This window comes from Monomorium pharaonis, chromosome 5, assembly GCF_013373865.1.
Source record: "Monomorium pharaonis isolate MP-MQ-018 chromosome 5, ASM1337386v2, whole genome shotgun sequence".
In the NCBI taxonomy this organism is placed as follows: domain Eukaryota; kingdom Metazoa; phylum Arthropoda; class Insecta; order Hymenoptera; family Formicidae; genus Monomorium; species Monomorium pharaonis.
Window position 1 is genome coordinate 11,219,679 of NC_050471.1, and position 25,128 is coordinate 11,244,806.

Genomic DNA, 25,128 nt, shown 5'->3' on the forward strand with positions numbered 1-25,128 from the left:
TCGACTTAAAGCTGGAAATTCCTGCTGAAGTAAAGACAGTTAAATAAATTCGCGTAATATTAGCCGAGCAACGTTGATTTTTGAATTGATTGATTTGATCGTACAACTTTGTCTGGTCGCCATTGTTCCCTTCTGACCCTTCATCTCCAAAGTACAACGATAAACAAGCTTATGGCCATTCGAGATCTTCGAATTAGATCTTCGCGTAGCCTTTGCATACAAGAGGATCGATAGAGTGAATAAATTATAGCGATACGATATCACGCGAAAGGAAAGCTAAATGGAGAGATCGAAGGGGAAAATTATCAGAAGGACGAATCCACGAGAGATGCTGAGAATACATGAAATCCAAAGAGCCCGATTGCTATGAAATTTGTCGTGAAATCGTTAACGACAAATCGACGAATGCGTTTCATTCACCCTTGCCTCGCGTTCCTTTTCGCCTTACCTTTTCCTCTATTCCCGATCTCTCTTTCATCGATCAGCGATCGAAACGCCGCGATCCATTCCGCAGAATGAAACGTCGCAGTAGCGACTCGGCCGTACGGTGGAGAGAAACCGGGGCGATGGTGGGTAACTTTTAAATAAATAAAATCGATAGGGCGCGACATCGTATCCGAGGGAGCTCAAGAGGTACGACCTCCTCTCTCTCTCTCTCTCTCTCTCTCGGAGAAGAGGGACACTCTCATGAATAAGCAGTGCTCACAGGGGTGTGCGCCGCGTGATTTCGCGCGGGACTGTTGGCGGTAGACCAGCCGGCGAGCGTTTATTTCGCGCTCGCCTTCGTCTCTCCTCCATCTCTCGTATCCACCGCCGTCGTCCCCTCCCCGCCCGCCTGCTCTACCCCGCGCCCGGCATCCGAAGGCATCCCATACTCGTTCCCGCCGCCGTCGCCGCGATGCCAATAACGAGGTTATCCCGCGCGACGCCGCCGCCGTTTCCGTAGAAACCCCTCGTCGCAGGGTGCTCTCCCACCCGGCGGTTACGCCACGCCGACCAATCGGGCCCGGCTGGATGCTGATCGAGGGATGCAAAAGGCGGGGTCGAGCGCGGCGTGGGGATGAAAGCTCGCCGTCGCGAGGCGGGGGTCGAAAAGCTGTCCGAAGTCACGTGTGTGTCCGTCGGCAGAAGCCACCTTCGTGCTCCTCGACGTCGTCGGCCCGGTTTTGCCACGGCGGCACGGCTCGCGCCGCTTCCTCGCGGCCGGCACGAAAACAACCGCGGCACGAAAACAACGGCGACGACCGCCTGATTACGATTACGAGCGACGAAACGTGACCGTGACTCGTTCCCCCCTTTCCTTTTTCCCGGAGACCGCCGACCCACGCCGAGGATTTCGCGCTTGGACGGAGAGCGTTTGGCGCCTCGCTCGTCGCCAACCTCGATGTCCCGCGCGTATATTGGATTTCGCCAACCGGTTTACCGTCGCGCCTCCCTGTCACCTGTTAATGATGCACGGGATCGATGTTTTATCGGATCTCCCGGCACCTTCTCCAGTGCCGTCCTAAGAAAATCCACATCTCTGCGTGCTCAACGGACCGAATGCAGTGACAAGCGTTGACTACCCACCCTCGGACACGTTAGACATGTCAAATTGGGACTTTCGCCACGCCGGCGAGACGCGCGACACTCTCGAACGTTAACTTGGATTACTTTCGCTTAGCAGTGAGCTTGAATTGATGGTGATGGTGACGAACGATAAGAATAGTGCATGTCATATGTGTATGTCGTATCTCGAGTGTATATCGTTCAACTTGATTGTTGATATTTCATACTTTACGTTGCGGCGATTTCAAGATAGAACCATGTGCAATATCTCTTCCAAGAGAGGAATCGTGAAATATATTATAATTATATAAAGCGCGCGTGAAAACTCTCGCACGGGAGATCCGAACGGACCCTGGATCTCTGATCGCTCACGTGGACAATGTTGTGAATGGTATTCCGCGACTATTTTGTGAACGTGTGAGTTGTAGGTCGGATTTGATTTTTTTCACGGTGCGGTGAGAGATTCGGCGCTTGATTCACGAAGATGAAGCGACGGCCGACCGGGTATCCGCAGCCACCCGTCGTCTGGCACAAAGATGCTCCTGATGACAGTCATTGTAACGCGTCGCCATAGACTGACCCACCTCATTCCTGTAAAAAGAGACGAAAGCCACCTCTGAAAATCTGTGAGAGAGGTCTTTATCGGCGGTCAATAGAGCCGCCGGTCCTTCGGGGATGCGTTTCATACATTACATATAAAATCCGCTCCGCTCCGGGAGAAGCAGGCAGCTGGAGTCCCGATGGCCGTCGGGCCTGGAAGTGCCGCGATGGACCTCAGCACTACTCTGAGTAGTGCCTATCGATATAATCAGAACATGATGGAATATTACACTTGTAAGCTATTTAGCCCCGCATGTATTTGTTTTCAAACGCCTCTTTTGCTTTTGTCTTTTCTTCAGCTACTATCAACTGGTACGCGAGACCTGAATAACTGTCCGATCTGTACTAATATCAGGTGCTAATATTTTAAATTAGATAACAGTATTAAAATTGATCGCTACGATGTTATCGTCTCACTCAAATCAATTTTTTTTGTCTTGCTAGACTCGCTGATTTGATAATGTTGCGATATACACATATGTTTGATAGCATTGAATACATTTTAAACGTGCGATTCTATTTTGTGGGCGGATTGTTTTTATTCTCGACTCACTTTAACAAATATTTGCGACAGGCGGCAACCATGACGGCATGATTTTAATACGTATCTAGACATAAATGAATATAACCTTGTAATCGGAAACTTTTTCTTCATACGGAGAGTTTTTCCGTTGCTTTCAGTTTACCGTCCCTATTCTTTATATATTTTATATTTCTTCTAACGCGATTCGAAGTTGCGATATCAACACAGATTTCGATGTAGATGCAATTGTTATTAGTTTAGTGAATGTCGATAACTAATGTTGAGAAAAACCGCGAGATGCGATGTTCTCGTGTGCAAAACGATATTCTCGGGATCACACGCTTTCTCTTCAAGTTCGCCGTCGGAGCGTCGATTAAATAGAGCAAACAAGATGAGAGAAAAGGTGCCGCGAATCTCCGCGGTATCGGTGAGTAAACGAGAGTGCGAAAACAAGAAATCCAATGGCCTTCGATCGCTAACTGAGCCGTAGCGGTACCGGTACCGACGAAAAACTAAACCGCAATCATTGCAATCGACGATTTGCGTAGGAGCTGTTCGTAAAGACCTCGAAACTCTCTTTTCCTTTGAATTTGTAAAAAAATATTGCGTATCCAATAATTTTTATAATTCGCTTCTTTCTCTCTCTCTCTCTCTCTCTTCCTTTACCGTAAAAAAAATTATCAAACGATTACAATAATATATCTACAAAGAAATAATTTTTTACATCACTTTGACTAGAATATTATGTAAAAATAATTAGTTTGCTGACTCGCGAGCGTTTTCATTCAATCAACAGTCGGCCGGGTATTAGATGAGTTTGAGCGTAACTTTAAAGTTGCAGTAATTACCGTACGTTCCATTTATGAACACGCAGCTGGTCCGTTAAATCCAATGGAATGCTAATAAATATGCATTATTAATAGGAACAACAATCACTGATTGGCCATGCGTTGTAAAATCATTTAACGAATCTATAACGAATCGTGTGCTTTTTCACAGCTTCAGAATACAACAGTTTTTCGTCGTCATGATATATTATCTTGTGTGTTATATTGTTGTTTTTGGCAGTATGCCAAGAAGAAAATCTAATCAAATTTTTACTGAATGATATGGAATATTAACGTGTTTTTCCAATTACGGCCGTTCTGATTACAATAGCGAAAGTCTAAGAAAGCCTATGCTACACCGATGAATTACATTTCCGCGCGTATTTTTCTAGCCAACAGGTAATAAAGTCCGTCGTATTCAGGCGTGCCGGCAATACATAACGTCAAGGCGTAATGTAATACGGGAACAAAGCAGCGCGATGCTGGAAAAATATCGAGTGACTATGTGGGAATCTATATCAAAGTTCTTGGCTTCCAATATACACACGTACCGAGCCGCCGCCGATCGTGTATCACCATGGCTTATTTTATTGGCTCTGGAGCTCCCCTGGACCGGTCCTCCATTCCGCTAGCAAACAAAAGTGGAACGGAGACTGTATAAATTTTCTGATATATGCGTAATCAAAATTTTCCACCATACACAAAGTTTAGATTCTCTTAATAGACATATCTGAATCTGAAAGAGTTAGATGTTTTGTAAAATTGATAAATTATACTTATCATCATTGCGTCTTGAATAATTTTATTTGTTTAAGAATCTGTCAACGTTCGTATAAATATCTCTTTTCTTATAATCCTAAATATTATTTCAATAAAGAAATCAGTTCTGAGAGATAACGAAAAGCGGACTAAGCGATCTCAATTCATCGCGATGAGATTTCAAGGATATCATTAACGCGGTATCATCCATTGAGACATGGGCACGTCTGTAATGAAAATGTAATGGCGAGACTCAGACGATGGGAATCGCATTTGTCCGGAAGTAGTCCGCAGCAGCTCGGCGCACAGCCAGGTCATCTTATATTTTGCATCGATGTTTTATATCAGCGGCTCAAATTGCTTGGGATTGATTAGGAAATACTATTGGCTTTCTCTCTCCGATTGTCAATTGGAGAGGAAACGGTGATAAAATCATAAACCTGGTTTTATGGAATCACAAACTTGGATATAGTTCAATGAAATTGCGTGCGAATCATTGATTGACGATCGTGAGCGCATTCTATCGAGTGAGAGCAAATAAAACTAAAAATAACGAGCATCATTGATCTATTTCTTTTGTGCTTTGTTACCACGATAACTTTTATCAGATTTGACAATTTTTTACTGTATTTCCGGGAACAATAAGGGAAAAAGTGCAGAGTAGAGACGACATAGAGAAACGCAATTACGTAGGACGAGATGCTGCATTTCCTGATTCGACGTATTCCAAAAAGCTCGGGACGGCACGGAGCGACGGCAATAAGCTCCGGTAATATGGTAGCCAGTTTCCAACGACGGCAGCAAAATCCGTAGCAGTAGCAATAGTAGTAGCGTTAGCTAGTCGATTCGGGGGTGGTCCAGGCCGGACCCAGAGCCCTCGTATAGCTGTGGTCAGCAGGCGTGACGGCGTGTGTGCGTGTAGGGTAGTCATGGTGCTTTCGCCCTGGCAATGCCACCATGATCCCAACGACTATCCCCCTGACTACCGGCCGCGCCGCGGGGATGCGACCATAAACGCGAGAGCGAATTGATTTGCGACCGGAAAGCGCGTATCGTTTCCAGTAATGATCGCAGAGACCTCATTGTCTTCGTGCGACGGCGAGATCATCGAGTGAGTGATACGATATACGGTCAAACGGCAAAAAAACGTCGTGGTTCACGCCTCATAGATCGCGGTGTTACCGTAATTACGAAACCCCTCGGATGGAAATGCGCGAACGCGCGTGCGATCAATCGGCGACAATGCGAAATTCGTTGTCCCACGTTTATTTCATTCCTTCGAATTAGCTTTATGGCCGGCGAAGGAAATATCCAAGTAGTAATTGTATTCTAATTGTAATCGAAAAACTTGAAAGTACAATAATTTTGAGATTTACCTGTTCATCTCAAATAGAACTTGTCGGAACAAGTGTCGAACAAAAAAACAAAAAAATATTTGATGGCTAATCTCCCATAAGAGCAATAGCGGCCAACTTGACTCATTGTCGCCGAGGGTTCATCGACAACAACGATGATCATCGAATCATCGGTGCACTGGCACGAACAGGGAGACATATGTCGCGACGCAGAACCCTCCATTACGATATTAGCTCCAACTTATCGCATTAGGCAGCTTTAACGCGCGAAAATGAAGTCTGCTAACATGGCGCCATAGAACAGACACGAGTGCTAGCAGGATATAAACTAATAATAATGAATGCTCTCGTAACATTGACTCTGGAATATTTCTCGGTGCTACAAAAATGATAGGCCGGCGGGTTTAAAGTTTGCGTTCCATTTCTGACGTGTCCTATCTGTCGTTGTATTAGATATCGATAAATTTATACATATACATAATATCAAATATAAAGATTAATGTGTAGTAAGTTATTAAAGCTACTGGGACACCTTTTCAATGGAAAGTCTCGGCGAACGGTACGACATTCTTTCGCGGAGTCTGTCAAGTGGAATAATTCTGTGACGATAGACCGCTCGAAAGAAGATTTACATTGGAGTTCGCGATCCGTTCTACCAGCTTTCCTTAACGATCGACGATCGTTTAGCACGCGCGTGAAGCCTGATTCACACGCAAATCGCGTTTAACACCGTGATTTCACGGCGGATCGTTCACGGCTGATACATTTAACCTTTACGATCCGTGCTATTACAGCTTTTAAAATTGAGATGACGTTACGAACGCGATGCGGTTTACGTATTTTTGCTATACGCAATAAAATTAAGTATCGCATTTTTCTTCTAATAGCGGCGTTATAACGTAAGGAATTTATTTATTGGGTTCAAAGAGTTAAGTCTTAGTCGACTAATGCATTATCGATCTCCATTTTTCCAGGTCATGGCGGAGTCAACCAACTCGGCGGCGTCTTTGTGAACGGAAGGCCCCTACCGGATGTAGTCAGGCAGAGGATCGTCGAGCTCGCGCACAGCGGCGTCCGACCGTGCGACATTTCGAGACAACTCAGGGTATCTCATGGCTGTGTATCCAAGATACTGTCGAGGTGAGTGCCGTACTCTTTCCGTATCCGTTACAACCGGTAGCCTCCCGTCGAAGAGGGAGGATACCTCGTTCCCACCACGGCGCGCAAGATGGGTGCGATAAATCGTTAATCTAAATACGCGAATCTTTGAAAAAAAAAAAAAAAAGAATAAATCTCACAAAGATTAAAAGTGAAACAGTTTTATTTTAAAATGCGACCCATTCGCCGGAACGATGTAAGCATTCCGCGAGCAATTAATCGAAGCATATCAGAAATGTATAATTGTCTCTGAAAATCGCATTTGCCAAGTTCGGAGAGCGAATAACGAGCAAACAACGTCGCCGAAGGGCAAGTGATTTATGAGAGAATCAAGTTCGTCTTGCCAAATGCCACGCCGCAATTTCCGCGCCGTCAAGTGGCCAAGGTCGTTCGAATCGCGGATAGAAAGAGAGGAGATGAGAAGGCAAAAGAAAAAGCGGGAGAAAGAGAGACCGCTCTTCCCGAAGCAATTTAATTAAAGACGCTGTTAGAATCGCGAAACGAACGAATGCGAGGGATGAACGGGGAGACGACGAGGCCGGAAGGAAGGAACCAGTCCTCATACCCTCGCGACGCGGGGGTGCTCGACGATATGCGGTTTCCATGTTTTTTCCACCCTCCAGACCCCGCTCCGCTATATAACGGGTGGCCTCGTGCCGCTTTGATGGTCCGAACATCATTCGCGTCCCCCGACCGAATATCATTGTCATATACGCGGCTCTTTCATGAATCCCGCATAATAAAGGCCGACTGGATTATTTACGGCCGACGACTAAAGTTACCATTTCCTCTTTCTTTCTTGCGGACCCCTTTTCAACCGAGAATCAAGTCAGAGAAGCGAGATTCCGTCATTAACAATGCGAACGTCGCGCGCGATCCGTCGGTCGAATTTCACTTACACGTCAAAATATAACATAAGAGATCAAATTTCGGACAACTTAAATCTTAAATCTCGGCATACAAATTCGAAAAGTTACAGAGTCGCGAGCAACCCCAAAAGGATGATAACGCAACAACCTCGTTAACAACCCGATAGCGCTGTTCGCGGTTTTCGAGTTCCGTGCGCTGCTAAATTTAAACGTAGCCAGTGGAGAACTTGGTGCCCGGTTCAGCTAAATACATAGTTCTTCCGCGTGATGTGTACGGATGTGACTTTACGGCCTGAAAGTACACAGTGAAAACATAGGGCCTGTCGACGACACCGACGCGGCATCGTTAACACCGCTAACACGCACGGTTTACGCAGTCACGCGTCGCTGATAGAACGAGAACTTGGTGTTTCGCGGTGCCCCGTTCGCCGAATCTAAGCGAAACCGGATACCGGTATTTTTTTTCCTTTTTTTTTTTTTACTCTAGGCGAGGGTTCGTAAAATCGTTGACAAGGACGGCGTTGAAAAGTCCGATGTCGGTGACCCCACGAAATCGAGTCGTCTCCCGTTTGTCCGGAAAACCTTTTCTGACTGCCGCGTCAGAGAGATACAAAGTGCTCTTCTTCTTTAGGGTTACGTTCGAGGGAAGAGACGCGAGGGAAAGAGAGAAATTGTTGTCTCGTTTTGGCCTTTGTGTCACGCTTGTGAGTATTTTAGATATGTCGCGGATTCTTGGGACTACGGTGAAATGTTGCGTCACTTGCGAAACGTCTATTACTAACGTGCAAGCGTGACACGTCTTCTCTCGTTTGCGTCACGACGTCGCGAATGTACGCTTTATTAAGTAATCATTCGGTTCACGATTGAATAATTTAAATTTTGTTGACTAGAACAATCTTTTCTATCGTTATAGGCTTTGCGTGCCTCGCGTCAACCTTCTGCTTTTAGCGTTAATGTGAAAATTAGCACGGGATATCGCGGCCCTCGTAACGATAGGCATAAATAATGCCGTTTTTTCACGGAGGTGGCATTTTCGATTTCGCGCAAGACTGTTTCGAATCCATTTAAATCTGAATTAATACAGCAAGGGTGAGTAACACGCCGGCGACGGCAAGGCAATTTGAAAAATCGCGCGATCTAATGGCCATTTCACGGTGGAGGCGGAACAAAGGGGACGAAATATTAACGGGTGAGCATTGCCATGTGGGCCTGAAATGGGGTTTTACACCAGATATGATCGCAATAATTTCGTAGGGACGGTCAGATCTAGATTCTGTTCAGGGTTATCCGATTGTGTAATGCTTTCAGCTACGGGTTCACCATCGAGTGTTTTGCTTTTTTGTTATGCGCGATATAATGACATAGAAATAAATCAATGCAATCTGACGATCATAATAACAAAATATTTAAAAAATAATAAAAAATCTCTCCCACAAAGAGTGCCACCGTTCATTTTACGTTTTTATGATAATAAAAATATGTTACAATTTTAACTAAAACCTTCATCCCCCTCTACACGATCAAAATTCATATAAAGGATCAGGTTGTCGCAAAGGACTGTAATTCGGCTCAACAATCCGAAACCCATTTTTCCTGTGACATGCAACGCAAAAAACCTGTTACGACGCTTTTATTCGCGCAAATATTTTTCACCGAAAAACGCGAAGGTCTAATACTGGAGCGTGTTCGTGTTCCGCAATACATACGCGTACGCGCGCGCGCGCACACGCTTGCACGCAAAATTGGCCAGATATCCAGCCGGCCGGTATGAGCCGACGCCGACGCCGACGCCGACGCCGACGGCGGACCCACATCCATCAAGGCGGCCCACAAGCGAACCATTATTGCGGGCTATCCGACGTAATTGAATTTAAGCACGAGCGAAGATATTATTTAACTAATTAGGCACAAAGGGCGCGTTCACGGCGGGCCAATCGCGATTGCCCATCTAACGCGCATATATACGCACCACGTCGGTGGGAGGCCCGGGAGAAGAGGAACGAATGAGAGAACGAGAGGGACGAAGAGAGGTCCAAAGAGCAGAGAGAGGGAAGCAACAGCGGGAGGCCAGAAGCCGTTTGTTTTAAAACAGCCGGTCGTTGACGCGCCGCTGGACGGCGATTCGTTATTCCGACGTTGGCCGCCCACCGCGGGAAAAACGTTCGTTCCTCTCTCTTTTTCCCCTCTCGACCTCCCGTGCTCCACGAGTAACATAGAGCAAGAGGGAAACTCGGCGAACTTTTGGCGACCGATCTCTCGTCGGCACCGCGCTTTCAAGTGCAATTTAAGACCGATCGTTTTTTCCCCATCCGCGTATTGCGATTGTTTTATCTTAGAGTTTTATCAAATGTTACGTGAATTTTATTTCGTAGGTATTATGAGACCGGTAGCTTCAAGGCCGGTGTCATAGGAGGCTCCAAGCCGAAAGTAGCAACGCCGCCGGTCGTCGACGCGATTGCTAATTACAAGAGGGACAATCCAACGATGTTCGCGTGGGAGATCAGGGACAGATTGCTGGCCGAAGGCATTTGCTCGCAGGACAACGTGCCATCCGTCTCTTCCATCAATCGGTGAGTTGTGCAGTTAATACTCCGTCAACAATCTTTACGATTTAAAGACACGTTTTATCGTGAAATGTCACTTGTGACTCTCGTTAAATGCCGGTGGAAGACAATTACGGTGACTATCCGAGGAATCGCGACATATGCTTCGACAGATCACCGGCAATCGAGAGGGGTGGGGGGAGGGGTGGTGCTATCGGCTATTCGTGCGCGCAAAGAGTTGGCGTGTACCCTCGCATGTGCGCATCGAGATAAGTACGCACCCGGCCCGTCACCCCGATCCTATTGACCTTTCGCAGGTTCCTTCGGGACCGGGCCGATTAATTCAAGTGTTTTTGCGTCGCCCGACGATGCGGCGGGCCAACGGAACACGTTGTACCCTAGGATGTAGGGCCGCCCTTACGAGAGCGAGGGGGAGTGAGCTCCCGCGGGACAGCATTACAGCGTATCAGCACCGCACAAACTGAACTGACTCGATCCCCTTTCGGCCAACTGAAAAGCTACAAGCGAACACAGCGGGAAAAAGGAATGCGTGGATAGGTAGGACGGGAAAGGGATGGAGAGAAGAAGACACTGGGGTACCATTGATCGGCTCGCATATGTCCCGAGATTTAATCAGTCACTACTTAAGACCGTTATCTCCCGCTCGGTTTACAAGGGCCACATTATCTCCCTCCCCGACGGTGCGACTCTATCTTTCTTGCGCGTACGCAGCCGATAATGAAATAGAGCGTAATGCGAATCGAATTGTCGGCAAGTGAAATTCACTAACGCGATTTCTGCGGGCCGCAGCCGCTAATGGAAACACACGCAAATGAGTTAGCGCCCACGTAACGACGTAAGTACGTGCGCGCGAACGCTTATTTAAATTTCGTGTCGCGGTCGCGCGAGAGATCAATCCGGCCGCGATTACATTCGCGAGATTATTCTCCTCCGAGAATCTCGAACGTTGTAAAAAAAAATCCGTTTCTTTCAATTCAGTCGTGAAACGGCAATCTTCGATTTAATTTTTCCATTTTCTTCTTTTTTTTTTCACGATTTTCTTCGTACAATAGAACTCGAGCTGTATAATACGCCATAAGGCAATTGTTACGCCACGAGAGAAAGTTTTAATAAACTCGCATAACAGTGGTTAGCCAAATAGAAAGCAATTAACGTCTCTCCGTCACATTCCCTGGTGTTTCGTCAAGCTTACTTTGCGATCATAAGAGTTACTTCGCACATATTTTCATTCTTCCACTATTCGCGTCGCGTGGTCACGGTAGCGTGAAACGTGGGTGTGTGTAGGTACAGGAATTACTTTCTGGCCGAGGTTTTCGATGTGTCTAGGATTGCAGTCGAGGGTGCGGCGGTGGCTTGTTGCTCGAGTGACTCCTCCACCTCCGGCTCCACCTCCGGCACACGCTCTCGCCTCCTTCCGACTCCTCGCTCCCTCTCGCTCTCGTCTCCTCTCTTTGGCCACGATCTCCTTCTCGCCACCGCGACTCCTTTTCCTCCTTGTACCTATCCCCCGACTCGAGGCCCAGATGGCGGGTATTGATCTGAATCCGGAAAGCAGATCGCCTGGAAAAACTTACTCCGCGGATACTTACCTACCTACCTACCTACCTACCTACCTACCTACCTACCTACCTACCTCGCTCGCTATCTACATGCACCTATCCAACGTACCATCACCCACTCACGTACATCGAACCCGCAAACTCTCGCCCTATCCATTCGGCACAAGTAAATGCATTTCCGCTCGACGAGTAACAGATAGAAGCGCGCGCTCGTCCCTTTAGAAAATGCCCACGTACTCAGTGTGTACTCCCGCAGGCTAATTGTATAACGATTGATAACGAGAAGGGCTTTGCTGTATTCCGCGAAGTGTCGAAGTGCATATATAATAGTTTCTATCCGATATAGGTAGACATGATGTTCCATGGAATAACGATACAGTTTCGAGAGGGGAGAGATTGTCAAAACGGCATAACGGCGAGCAGAGATTGACATTTTACGACTTTATCTCGTATGAACTTTACGAACAAATACTGCGACTCTTAGACAATGGTAAACAATTGGTAGAAACAAAAGGGAAATGAAGATAGAGAAGAATGGGAAATAAAAAAGAAAAACCTTCAAATCGATTGTATCGTGCTTTCATCGACGAACCTTTGGTGCAGCTGAAAGTTAGTTTAAAGAAAAGAGTGCAAAGAGAGAAAGGTCTCGATATCAAATGGGATTTCGCCGCGAAGAAACAGGAACTGGGTGCATCAGCGACCGATGCGCGTATACCGGGATTTCTCCCATTATGAGCATGTCCTGGTTTTTCTAGCTTCAGGGTGGAGAAATAATGATACAGCTAATATAATGTATTGTCTTGCTTTGCCGGAGCACTTCGAAATGAGACCGTCCATGAACGCGGGGTAGAAAGAAAAGGAGCGAGAGTAGAGAAACAGCATGGGAGTCGTGCGATGTAAAAAAAGGCGGACCAGAAGAGCGAAATAATGGAGTGGCTTTCGCGAAAAATAACAGTTATATATCCCGTGTATGAGACAGGATTGAGGAGAGCGGAAAAATAGGCGAAAAACGGAGAGAAGATTGGACGGTAACAGTTCCGAGCCTCTTCTTTATTCGCTAAAGACGCCGACGTAGCGACTTCTTCCTATTGTTCCCGTTGCAAGCTCTTTATGAAACGCAGAATGCCCGTCGTGATTAAAAAAGAACGTTTCCTTCGCGTACTTTTTACGAAGATAGCTTTCCTTTTTCTAGTAAAAGGAATTTCGTGTCGTCATTTTATTTAATACATTTAGCGGATTAAACGAATATTAATCGGAAATTGTTCTACATAAATGTGTACGCACGAGCGCGGTTAATTAAAAGGAAGACGAAGGCAATTTAGAATATAGAATATATAAATGGGGAAAAAAAGCGAATGCATCTATCGCGAGGACGAGAGGAGAAAGACGAAGATAAAATTGGAAATGTCTGAAAAAAAAGAATATAAAGAGAGAAGGATTGCCGAAGGAGCTACGGTGAATTTCGGGAGGAAATATTGATAGGCTCGCGGCTTCGGCTGCGGAGTCACGGTCGAGTAGGCGGCTCTCTACCGAGGTCTATCTTACACGTATACAAACCCGCAAAGGCTCACCACCCCTCTCTCTAACCATTCTCTCTCTCTCTCTCTCTCTCTCTCTCTCTCTCTCTCTCTCTCTCTCTCTCTGTGTGTGTCTCTCTCGCGCGCGCTTTCTTGGTGTCGATCCCTCTCTCCCTCCTTTTTAGTCGGAGGAGTCTCTCAGGAGCAGATCGATAAGGAGCGAGGTTCGCCCGAGAGCTTTACGCCGGGTTCACAGCCTCCTTCTTCTCGTTTCCTCGACGCAGCCCCAACGTCACGCTCTCGCGTGCCTCTCGCATTCGCCCCCGAAGCCGCAAGTTACGACAGAGTCGATATCAGGGCCAAAGGAAGAAGCCGTCGCTCCCTTAACTTCCTGTGTTGTTCCGGTCGAGAATCAGCCTCCGCTCGCGGGATACCAGCGTTGGACAATGTTCGAATTACGAGTTAAGCTTGAAGCTTTTTTATACGACGAAAATCCAAGAATTGTCCTTCGAATGTTAATTTCACCGAGCTGGTGTTATTTCCTACTCTTCAACATTAAAAGAAAAAAAGACAAATTCGGCAGATTAAAATTTTGTTAAAACAGAAGGATAAGTAAAAAACGATCTTGTAGATCTATCGCACGATTGATCACATTTTCACCGTAGCTTTAATTCGACGTAATGACCAGCGCGACGACAACAGTTGGCAGGAAATCTGTCGCGTCGAATCTCGCTGGAATTGTATCAATCTGTCATCGCTCTCTCGCGCTGGTGCGCGGCAGCGTCGCTTCATTTCTATCGCGCGACTCAATCTCCCGTCGAGGCGCAACCGGCTCCGCTTCGCTCTCCATTACTTCCATATCATTTCGCACCCCCGAAATCTCCCGAGGTGGCAGCGCAGGAGCAGCCCGGGCCATATGGCTGGCTGCTCTCCTGGAGGACACAGAAAGATACAGAGGGACGGCCAATGGGATGGCAGTTACTTTCATGCCACTTTCGGCTTTCCGGCCGGCATCACCGTTATATCTCCCTGTTCATCTTTCGGTTATTAAATTACATCCCCATAAATAATGTTCTACCTACCCCCGACGAGCTTATTTACCATTCCACTGGCAGCACCGCGGGAGGACTCCTCTCCTTCAGGAAGCCGTCAAATCGTCGCATTTGTCATCGCGACTTGAATTTATCTACCGAAGGGATTGATTCGCGTTCTTGGCAGACGACTAAATTTCTGTGATAAATACCGCATTGGCGCTCTGCAGTGACGTTTTATCTCAATAGTATAAGAGTACGATTAGTGAAATTGCGATCCAAGATTGTTTTAACCGGAACGAGTTTTAGATAGAGCTAATCATTTAATGTCATCTAATTTTCCGATTACTTGCTTCGAAAAAGATGATAGAATGTTTTTGAATACAGATCGAGTCTGTTCTAAAGACAAATTAAAAATCAGAGTTTTCTCCTCTGGAAGGGTGATAGGATGTCGGTGTTTAAGCGAATAGCGGCACACACATGGCCGGGAGAACAATATGGTGCACCATGGTCGTGGTCTTCGTTAAAGCAGCCATATTTGCGGTGCGCGGGAGCGAAAGGGAAGGAGGCCCTCCTACATTATCCGGCACAGCAGCACCCTCGGGGGTGGGCGGAGGATCCGGGGGATGGTGCCTCCACGTTGGAAACGCCGGCAGTGGCGGCGGCGCGTATCCATAACCGTCCTTTGTCTGGATAACGCAATTATTACCGCGTTTCATCATACCCTCCGGCCGAAATTAGCCCCAAATGAAGTTACAATTACGGGTTCTCCGTATCCCCCGCCAGCGAATGGAGGGAGTCGCTACGAGAGACTTTGAGATTGTACCTTGACGAGAATGGTAACAATAACGATGGCAATGACAAGTACAAGGACGACTACGACGACGACGACGACGACGACGAGGACGAGGACGAGGACGAGGACGATGACGACAGCGGCGCCGACGACGGTGACGGCGACGCACGAAATTTAGGTTGCCGTGGAAACGTCAGAGGACAGACGGAACCGCAATGAAACCGGATGGTTGCCTACTCTGCCAGCCCATAATGCTTTGTCCCTTTTGTTCCTGGCCGAGAGCTGGAATACCGAAGTTGCTCGAGAGCATTGTACCGCCGAAACTGCTCGACCGGACAGAAGCCGAGGCTTCGGGGACAACTCGTCGATCACGTTAGGTCTACATAGCACGAATTTCACATAGTTACAACTTCACAGCGGAAAAATACGATTGCCATTTAGCGCGCGATGACTCGGGAAAATTGAAGTTTAATATCCACTCGGTCATTGAATCAACTGGTAAGTTAATGAACCGTCGAAACTCCGCTATTAATTACTCATCACCGATGAGTAATAATCACAGGCAAGTTCGATCACGTGTTATCGTACCGTAATCGATCTAGCGAGCGATCGTAGAGCGAAATCGCAGTGTCATTTCTCATGACCTACGCTACCCTCTCGCATTACTCGCACATGTGATTAATATAACCTGCCGACATTGAAAATTATTTATCACAGTTGATCTTCTATTTTACGGATACATCATCAAGTTTAGGATTAAACAGCGCGATTCTATAAAATGCGAAAGATAGATTCAGGTATGAATAACATTCCTGATCACCGCACGCATAATAGTAGGATACAGATCCTCTTGACTTCCCATGGCCATCTCGAGGGGAGAACCAAGTGTCGGTGCAGGAACGATATATTATAAATCGCGTGTTACATTGTGCTTAGAGGATCGTCGGTGACTGTTGACTCGCTAGTATCATTGTTGGGAGCGTAGCTTTTGTCGTCGGGATGCGCGGCATCACAAACAAACACACAAATACGCTGCGCATTTTCTGCACGTATACGCGAGCATGCACGGATACATGTAAATTATTGGGTCGCCGAACGCCAGCACAGCCACGGTTAATATAGTTGTGTACACCGGACCGGCAGCTGCCGTTTGACAATGCGTCCCTGTGCGTCCCCAAATATAATAATATACTCATCCTGAACGCGCGCGAGCAACGGGGGGACACTTCATCAAAGTGACTGAGACGCGCTACCGAAGACTGCCACGAAATGGCGCACTACGGTGTACCGTTTTAATCCATACTTGACGCTTTGAAAGAGTAAGGTCTCATTACAAACAAATTATGTAATACGTATAATAAGAACACGATACCAAGAATGAGAAAATATTATAAATTTAAATATTATTATATATCTATTTTTTGAAAGCGCGACATTGCGTCTCTCATGCTTTTTAAAAACATCTTTGTACATATTTGCACATGTCTTCCGTAAAGCTAATTTGAAAGTATAGATTAATATTAATCAAAAAGAATTTTATGAAAAACCAGAGTATTTCAAAGAAGTTACCTCGCGCAGCATAAACGAATATAAGCGCGAACTCTGACATTGCACGAGAGTTGCTTTTGTTTAAGAATCACACCTTACTGCATCGCGGGGAAGCGCCAGGTAGCTCTTGCTACATTATACAACCTCCACACATACACGCATTCTCTCTCTCTCTCTCTCTCTTTCTGTCTTTCCTCTCTTTCTCTCTTCCTCTCAAGAATGAGGGAGAGGTGACGGAATATCAGGATACACCTTTTCCAGCCATTGTGCGACTCTGAAGGGCGTACAATAGCCGCGGAGCGAACCCCGTATTGTGTCTACAGCTCGGCGAAACAGTTCTGCGACTCTGGCTGCTGCTTCTGGCTCCGTCTTACTCCCTCTTGCTGCTCTTCGGGTGCCCGCCACCCCCAGATCCTTCTCTCGACTTCGAGTTAACGAGAGAGAAGTTCCGTTCTGGTGCTGTTCGTGGGCCATGGACGAAGCATCTGCCCCGGGACCGCTAAATCCTCGAAAGCCCCTTGAAATCTCCCGCAATCCGTCGCAGCATATAATGGGCTGTAATAACTTTAAAGCTCCGCATTAACACCGCAAGAACGCGAGACACCCTAATACACATTTAACTATAGCGCACTGAGAATCATTCGAATCTGTCATCAAGTGCGCCAGGACGAATTAATCTTTAATTATCCGGACTTAGAAAACACGAACTATATAAACAATATACTGGCAGCGACAAAAATTAGCCTTTATGAAAAATTGAGATAATGATTAAAATTTCAGCTCAAACTTGTAAATTCAAATTTTCTACGTCAGCGCGAAACTGTGGTAAGTAAACGACGTGTAAAAACAGATACGTTGGCGAAACGCAACAAAGTTTATTCGTAAGAATAGCAAGCCATAAAAGAACAAACTGCTGTGAATTCTGCAAATTTTATGTGAGTAGATTTCATTATAAAATTCGAATTAATAAAAATATAGAAAAAAATTAGTTTCGTACATTTTAAATTAAATATATCCAGAAACACAAATTTTCATTGTTACAAAATTGATAAAACAAACGAGTTTTATACTGTTTCATATAATCGGTACAATCGATACACGAAGATTTAAGTCGATAAAAAATGAAACATGTTTTCTCTCTCGCTTCCTTTTCTGGTTCTCTTTTTTTCGTAGTGTTAATAAAACATTTTTTCTTTCGCGGTCAATACAAGATCCACCAGCACTTTGAGCGATCAATAACAACCGACGCCTAACGAGCGCTACGATAATTGACAATTATAGATTGTTCGCGCTCGCATCACAATCCGGAAATCCCCGTCGTGATATTCACTAGCGTGCTACATGTCCGCTAACGAGCGATCTGAGCTCATTGACAACCATCGATCGTCTCTTTTCGCCCACGCCATGATCAAGATCCACGCCCGTCGGCGATGCAGAATGCTTCTCCTTAGTAGTTAGATCATTGATCTTTAGTAACATCAGTAGAAACCTATTCCATCGTAGCGTAACTGGTCGAGTAACGTCTCGAAAGGATTAAACTACCGATCGCGACCGCGCGAACGGCCGCGCTCACGATACGAAGAAATTAATCTCAATCCGGGAGAGAGGAGAATTTAAATTCGCCCAGTCACCAACCCCCTCGACAGAGGGAAACGTCGGAGGTTGGAGAACGTGCGCCACACCACGATGGTGGTGGTAGCAGCAGCGACGGCGGCAGGAGAACCTAGCTAGCTGGGCTCCAGCAGCAGCGCCGGCGAAATGCGATAAAGTTGGCGTAGAGGTAATTTGAGTATAAAGTTTTATTCGCAATAATTTAGCCGCGCGGCCGCGAGTACGGGACGATCAGGGGCAGGATCGGGTAAGTAGGGAGAAGGGTATTCTCTCCATCCTAGGGGAAAGCGTGCGGGAGTATGCGGGTCATATATTTGATGGGATACTTGGCATAAAGTCGTGCATAAAAGTAATGCCGACATTAAAGTTTGTGGTTCCAGAGCTGTGGCACGAACCCGAACTCATCTCCTTGCTTTCTCGGGACGTCGCTCGTGGTAGCTGCCTATGATTTTCCTAGCCGTGACGGGATCGCGGGGGCGGTGGAGCACAAACTTCTATCATCAGATCCAGCTTGTGTAATACTCGTACGCGTTCGGACGAGTCCATTATATTCCCGCAGTTAACGATTTGTTAGAAATAAATTCCGACCAATAAAGCGCCATTCAGCGTCGTTGTCGACTACGCATTCGAGACGTAAAGTCGCCAGACATGCTCGAATAACTTCAATCGATCTACGCTTTCTCTATTGCTTATTCGAAAAATGCATACGTATTTATTTTTTTAATTTTAGCTCACAAAATAATAAAAACAAAACAGTAGAACAGAAAATGGAAACTGGCGTTACGTACAGGCGTACGATTTATGGAATAACTTTTTAAATATAATTTTCCACTTGTAACCTCGGCCTAGTGTTTTAAACGATATAATTTCAGAAAGTCAAGTAAATAATTCTCGTTCTTAAATTTCTAAATACACACGCAATCCGAGGACTTAAGCGGCATGCGGCTGCGACATCCACATACTTAAAGCGAACGGCAAGGAAAACTTGACTTTGGAGTGGGAGATGGTAGTTCAGGGTAGGTAGCGGAGCAGTTTAGTTCAGGAGTGGCCGTTGGGGAACGATCTGACGGCGCCAGGGGAGGCATAGCTTCTTCCCACGTGGCACCCCCGACACACTCTACCCTCATAATTCTACCAAGCCTTCCTCCGAGGCGCCTTCCTCCGGTTTCTCTTAGGCGTCGTGAGAGCGAAGGAGAATGTCGTTTCGTGCCATTCGCGGAAAATCCCCATCCTCGTGTCTGCCGTATTAAGAATCGAGGGACTTTCTTCTCTCTCTACTCTGGTACTTCGAACAAAACCCGTCGTATGATTTTTCGGCAACAGTCCTGCAATCTTCCATTGACGAAATTCGCGCCAAAATGCGAACAAACTGCTAACTTTACGACGCGCAGCTAGAGAAATTCAGCCAAGATTCATGCAACGGAAACAATTGCAACGAATGTCAAAAAATAAGCTTCACCGATTCATACGTGATGTTATAAAAAGTTGTTTGTGATCATTTGTATATCGTAATACGTACCAAATGGCATTTTCTCCTTCTCTCGTAACATCAGTGCGCAATTTATCAGCTTTAAGCATGGAAGCTTAATTATATAGATGGAAGAAGTAAAGCAAGTTGTGAAATCTGTGTTGGAAACCGTCGAGTTCGCATCGTCTCGCGCCGCAGATCGCAACGAGAATCGCCATGGGGGAAAAGCACAGAAGAAAGGGCGCACTCAATGATTAGATGAAGTACCGGAAAGGTAGAAAGAGAGGAAAAGAGAGAAAGAGACAAAGAAAAGGGAAAGAGAAGAACAAGAACGGAGAATCGAGCACGAAGGGAGAAACGTTGTAGCGTCAGGAAAATGTTGGGGTTACGTCGTACGAACTTCGTTCTCATCCACTCGCTTCTCTATTTTCTCAGCAACCTCTGCCCATAAAAGACTCTCTCTCTCTCTTTCTCTCTCTCTCTCTTTCTCTACCTCAAACTACTCTTACTAGTATCTTTCCTACCCGTCCTTGTTTTCGCACGGTCGGGTACAGTTCTCTCTTTCCTTTTCAAAAATGATAGCTTTTTGAAGGATCAATGTTCCGCATTGTGAACAAAATGTCTCCAATCGCTTTTATCACGGAGAAATCTTTGGAAATCGCTTTTTTTTAACTCGCGATTTACGTGTCAGTGTATCGAGCATAACATCACGAAAATGATAACGCAACATCGTGATCTAGTTGCGCAAAACCGCGCAACCACTCGATTAGTCTTTAGCGAATTGCCCCATCCCCTGCCAGTGGCATAGAAAATTACCAACCGGCTGCTGATATTTAGCAATGCATCGATAACGAGCACGCTCGCAAAGGATTACGTTAATTAGAGTGCCGAGGCCCGGGCGCGCAATGAATTTTAACGCGAGAGCTCTCGCTCATTCAACTGCGTTCGCCAAACGAAGTGCAACCGTGTCGCAACGGTTCGCACCATCTGTATTGCGATATAATCTGCACCTGTTGTAGCAAAAGGACTGCCTCTCCTCGGCGCCGTTGCATTTATTAGATCGCCGATTACGTTCATTATGCCGCGCGAGTGAAGTCGTTACGTGCTGTTTTGCGGAAGCCACGCGTCTGATTTTCATCATTCACGAAATACCTCTCGCGTTTCACCGTGGAAAAAATAATAACGCATCGCTGATTACATACACCGAGCAAATTGAAACTTCGATAGAATGCCCTCCGATAAAAAGTTTCTGTACGTCTTTTAATATTCTCTTTTGACATTTTATTTGTTTTCGAAATTTCAAGTAGAAACTCGACCGATCGCGCTAATTGATTGATACTCAACATGTATAAACGTAATGTTCTGATATGAAAGTAATATCAATGAAGAAAGTAATATCAGGTTAATTAACTTGTCGTTGGTGAAAGACACGAGAGCGATTAGTTATACCGTATGTGTGAAATTTCCATGTGTGGAGAGTGACGCGCGATAACCTCGTCGGTTTAGGATCGCTGGTACCCCGGCCACCCCTAGAGTCTAACCTTGATAAGGATCGCTGCTAATTGTTGCGAATTGGTGAAGGTGGCGAACGAACGAGGGAGGTTGGGCAACAGGTGTCATCTGATTGATCGCCGTTATTCGCACCCCCACGATTACCTAGCCCACAAACACATCCACGGCAGAAACGAAGGACTTAATGTCGATCCATTACGTACTAGCCCATCCCGGCGAGAAATCGTTGACCTGACGCGCTCCAAAGTGCATTACGAGGTGAAAAAGGATGATCGTTGAAAAAGAATGGAAGAGTTGAAAAGAACGTTCTTCGACCAAGCGTGTACATATATACGTGCGACACACGTTGCGTACTATTCGTGCGAATTACCTCGCTTACTTTATTTTCAGTAATCTTTTTCTCGTTAATAGAAAGAAGCAAATCGATCGTATCGCGAGTGTCGCTAAAAAAGCTAAAATCCAATCCGTGAAAATTTAAACCGATTGCTATCGACAATTTAATCGAGAAACATTACAATTCCATATATATATATATATACCTGTCGCACTCAAAATCTCCGAATCATGAGTCCTCTGTGAAATGAATTCACCGATTTGTCATTGGACCGTGCGCACTCCGGGCGTGCGAGGATCCGTTGCCGGTCTGTGCGGCCCCACACGAGCAAAAAAGTCGGTCGTTAGACCTGTGGAGAGCGTGAAATCATTCAAGGCCGAAAGGGCGAACCGCCGCGCCGGCGGGCGCGGCTTAGCTCACGCGAGATGTTTCGCGGGCAAGTCGCACGCGTGAGAGTAACAGCGTGAATATTCACTGGGATAATTGATACCGACGTCAGGGAGAGCGGCTGACCATTGAAACCGCACGCGCAATATATCACGGATAATAAGCAGCCAGTGCACACGCCCGCGTGCTCGACGGGGGCGCGGAGGAAAGGGAGAGTCGAGATGACCACTCCGTTACATCCGCGGCGGCGATGCGACTCACCCTCGATTGCGATTATGATACGATACGGTCAAGTTCCGCAAAGTCACCTCGCTATCCGATTCCGTACCTCTCTTTGCATGCACGCGCAACGACGAGCACATTCGTACGAGTGTAGGTGGCGTGCTTGCGGTAGGTAGGTAGGTAGGTAGGTCTAGGTTATACATCGGAATCAAGAAGAATGATTGTGCGCGAAGTGACCCGCGTAATCGTAATTAATCATCGTGTAACCCATGACTCGGCACCGTATAGGGCAGCACTGTCGGTTATCGCTGGTAAAGTCAAGCGGACGTAGCCTCGCGCTCTGAGCGGCGATGTTGGGATTTATGATCACCCGCGATGGAATTGGAATGAACAATCGTTGTGTGGCAGCACGTTCTGCTCTTCCGCGTCGAACGTAACAGGTACTGGTCGAAGAGAAATCACTTTTAGCAAAAATATTTCCACCGTAATATTTTCTAGACATTGAAATCTGAAATATAATATTAAGAATAAAGTAATATACACGTTTCATTGATCGTGACAAAAATTGACATTAATTTTATCGATCGTATGATTTGCGTCCGATATCTTGATTTCCATTTATCGCCGCTCGAAAGTCAAGTCGCCGCGCGTTGCGCCGCGCGCGCCCAACAGGAAGATCTTGTCTCTCGTAACAATGCCAAGCCTCATCATCAATCTCGACCGCGAATCGCTCCGCGTCCGACGGACTTGAAATTAACAATCGGTACTTTGTGCCATTCCATTGTTACACTATGAAGTCACTGTATATTAATAGATACATAGCGCGCGCAGTGCAGATGCGTATATGCTTCCACTTTGCCGAAAGCGTTTTCAATAAGATTCAAATCGGCGAACGCTGTCGCAATTTATTACCAACCGTACGTGATTTATTCAAATTTTTAATCGAGATAGAGGGAGAGAGAGAGAGAGAGAGAGAGAGGGGGGGGCTGGGGGGAGGAAAAGAAGACGTTTCTCGGTGACATGGCGGTTTTGTTATGCGAAGCCTGACCTATTGTTCTCAGAATCGTGAGGAACAAGGCGGCGGAGAAGGCGAAACACGCGCATCAGCAACAGCAGGCACAGCAGCAGCAAGGTCAACAGCAAGGCCAACCGGGATCGGGTGGTTCCGTGTCGGTGATAGCACATGCACCTGCGACGGCGGCAGGTCATCCCGCTGCCACCGCTCCCAACGCCTACAGCATCAGTGGCATTCTGGGCATCCCGGCACACCATCAGGATCCCAATGGTAACAGCATCAAGAGGAAACGCAGCGTTGACGGTGAGTCATTCGTAACTCTTCTCGCCCGTGTCGCTGACCTTGCTCTTCTTTGTTCGCATCTTCCCGTATCTACGTATACATGCCGCATCATCGTGTAACATTATTCAATACTGAATTCAATGCTTATTATTAGCAGCGAGATCGCATTAGTATCGCATTGAGATATCGAATTGCAACTGAACTTGCAGAAATCCCCAATGGATATAGCGTGATGCGAAAACATGCGTCGTGAAGCGCAAGAAACGTCGTTAATATCGCAGATATATAAACTGCACAACAAATTTTTACGTAACGTTACTTGAGATTGAATTATTTGTAAATATAAATTGCATACGGGACGCAGTAACTTGTTGTTCGTAAAAATTAGAGACACGACATGTATAAGTTTCAAATACGGTATCATCATTCATAATTTATAACATCCTTATCGGTTCCATACATCAACATGAGCTAAATTAATTCACCTTGCACAATGGAGAGATTAAACAATTCGCAATTTCGCAAAGATTCACATTCACGTTAGTATTATTACGATACTATTGCAAGGACTATCGATATCGATTTATATCCTCTTATTGTCTCGCTCTCGAATATTCAAATTTTCTTATTTAGACACGTGAAGACTGACGAATCATGTTTTATTCAATTGTACTATCCACTGAAGTGGAAAGAGAGAGAAACAGAGATTACACAGCTTAAGTTAATGAATCTCGTTACAAGTTACAAGACTTTTCTCACTCATTTATATCACGTATAAATATAACTCGTTAGAATAACATTGAGTGGTAATTGGGATAGGTAATAAAAATAGAAACATAGAACACGATATGATATTTTGTTTGCGTATAGATGTAGAAATTTGTCCGTTGGGTTATATGTTTACGCATTTTCTAGTCATGTGTGCTCGTTTGCGAATGATCGAGCCACTTGGAACACTCATTGCCTCGAGCGAACCAAGATTAGCCACACACACAGCAAGGTTATCAGTCAAACGTCGCCGAGCACGTGTCGCGATTCATTCTGCTGTCATTGCGTGAATAACGCGGACCGAAATATTCATGACACGTGCCGCGTACACGTGACCGATGACGGCGCTTTGACTTCGCGAGAGGTTTTCTGTGCCGCGTAATGACGATCGCGACTCGAGTGCCCCTCGTTTTGCGAGCCACGAAATAATCTTACGCGAAAAAATTCTCTACCGCGATTAGATTAATTCAATCGTTGGTGATTCGCGCGGAATGGGCGGTTTTTTTTTGTCTGAGATTCCACGAGATATGTACACGAGCACTACGAGGAGGCCGCAGCGTTGCGCGATGCGATGCAGCGTGGAAAAGCGCGCGCGCGCGCGTGAGCTCGATCAAAATTCCGCGAGCGCGCGTTTCGCGGCGAGGTAGGTATATCGATTCGTACGCGGGAACGCGCGCGGCGCGCAGTGTGCCGATAGGTACATGGGTAATTCAATATAATCGGATTATGAGAGCGGCGATACGCGGCCGCAAAAGTGGTCGCGTCCGCGGTGAAAGCACTCAATGTTTTGCGAGCGCGCGCTCGCGCCGAGAGGGTAGGTATACGTATTAGATTATAAACTTCACAGAGAGACAGAGACCACAGGCGGGCTCCTC

General features: G+C 46.2%; 1 protein-coding gene across 5 annotated transcripts in view; it reads left to right on the plus strand.

Annotated features, from left to right (window-relative positions):
* LOC105836187 (paired box protein Pax-5) overlaps nucleotides 1–25,128 on the plus strand; it is a 117,357-nt gene that overhangs the window by 83,790 nt on the left and 8,439 nt on the right. For 4 of the 5 annotated variants that reach the window (XM_036287162.1, XM_036287164.1, XM_036287166.1 and 1 more), the window contains 3 exons: nucleotides 6,587–6,752; nucleotides 10,012–10,209; nucleotides 23,250–23,506. In XM_036287162.1, coding sequence (XP_036143055.1) covers nucleotides 6,587–6,752; nucleotides 10,012–10,209; nucleotides 23,250–23,506 — 621 coding nt within the window. Of the gene's footprint in view, nucleotides 1–795; nucleotides 2,383–6,586; nucleotides 6,753–10,011; nucleotides 10,210–23,249; nucleotides 23,507–25,128 lie in introns of those variants that run through there. The other variant, XM_036287165.1, reaches the window with a different exon arrangement.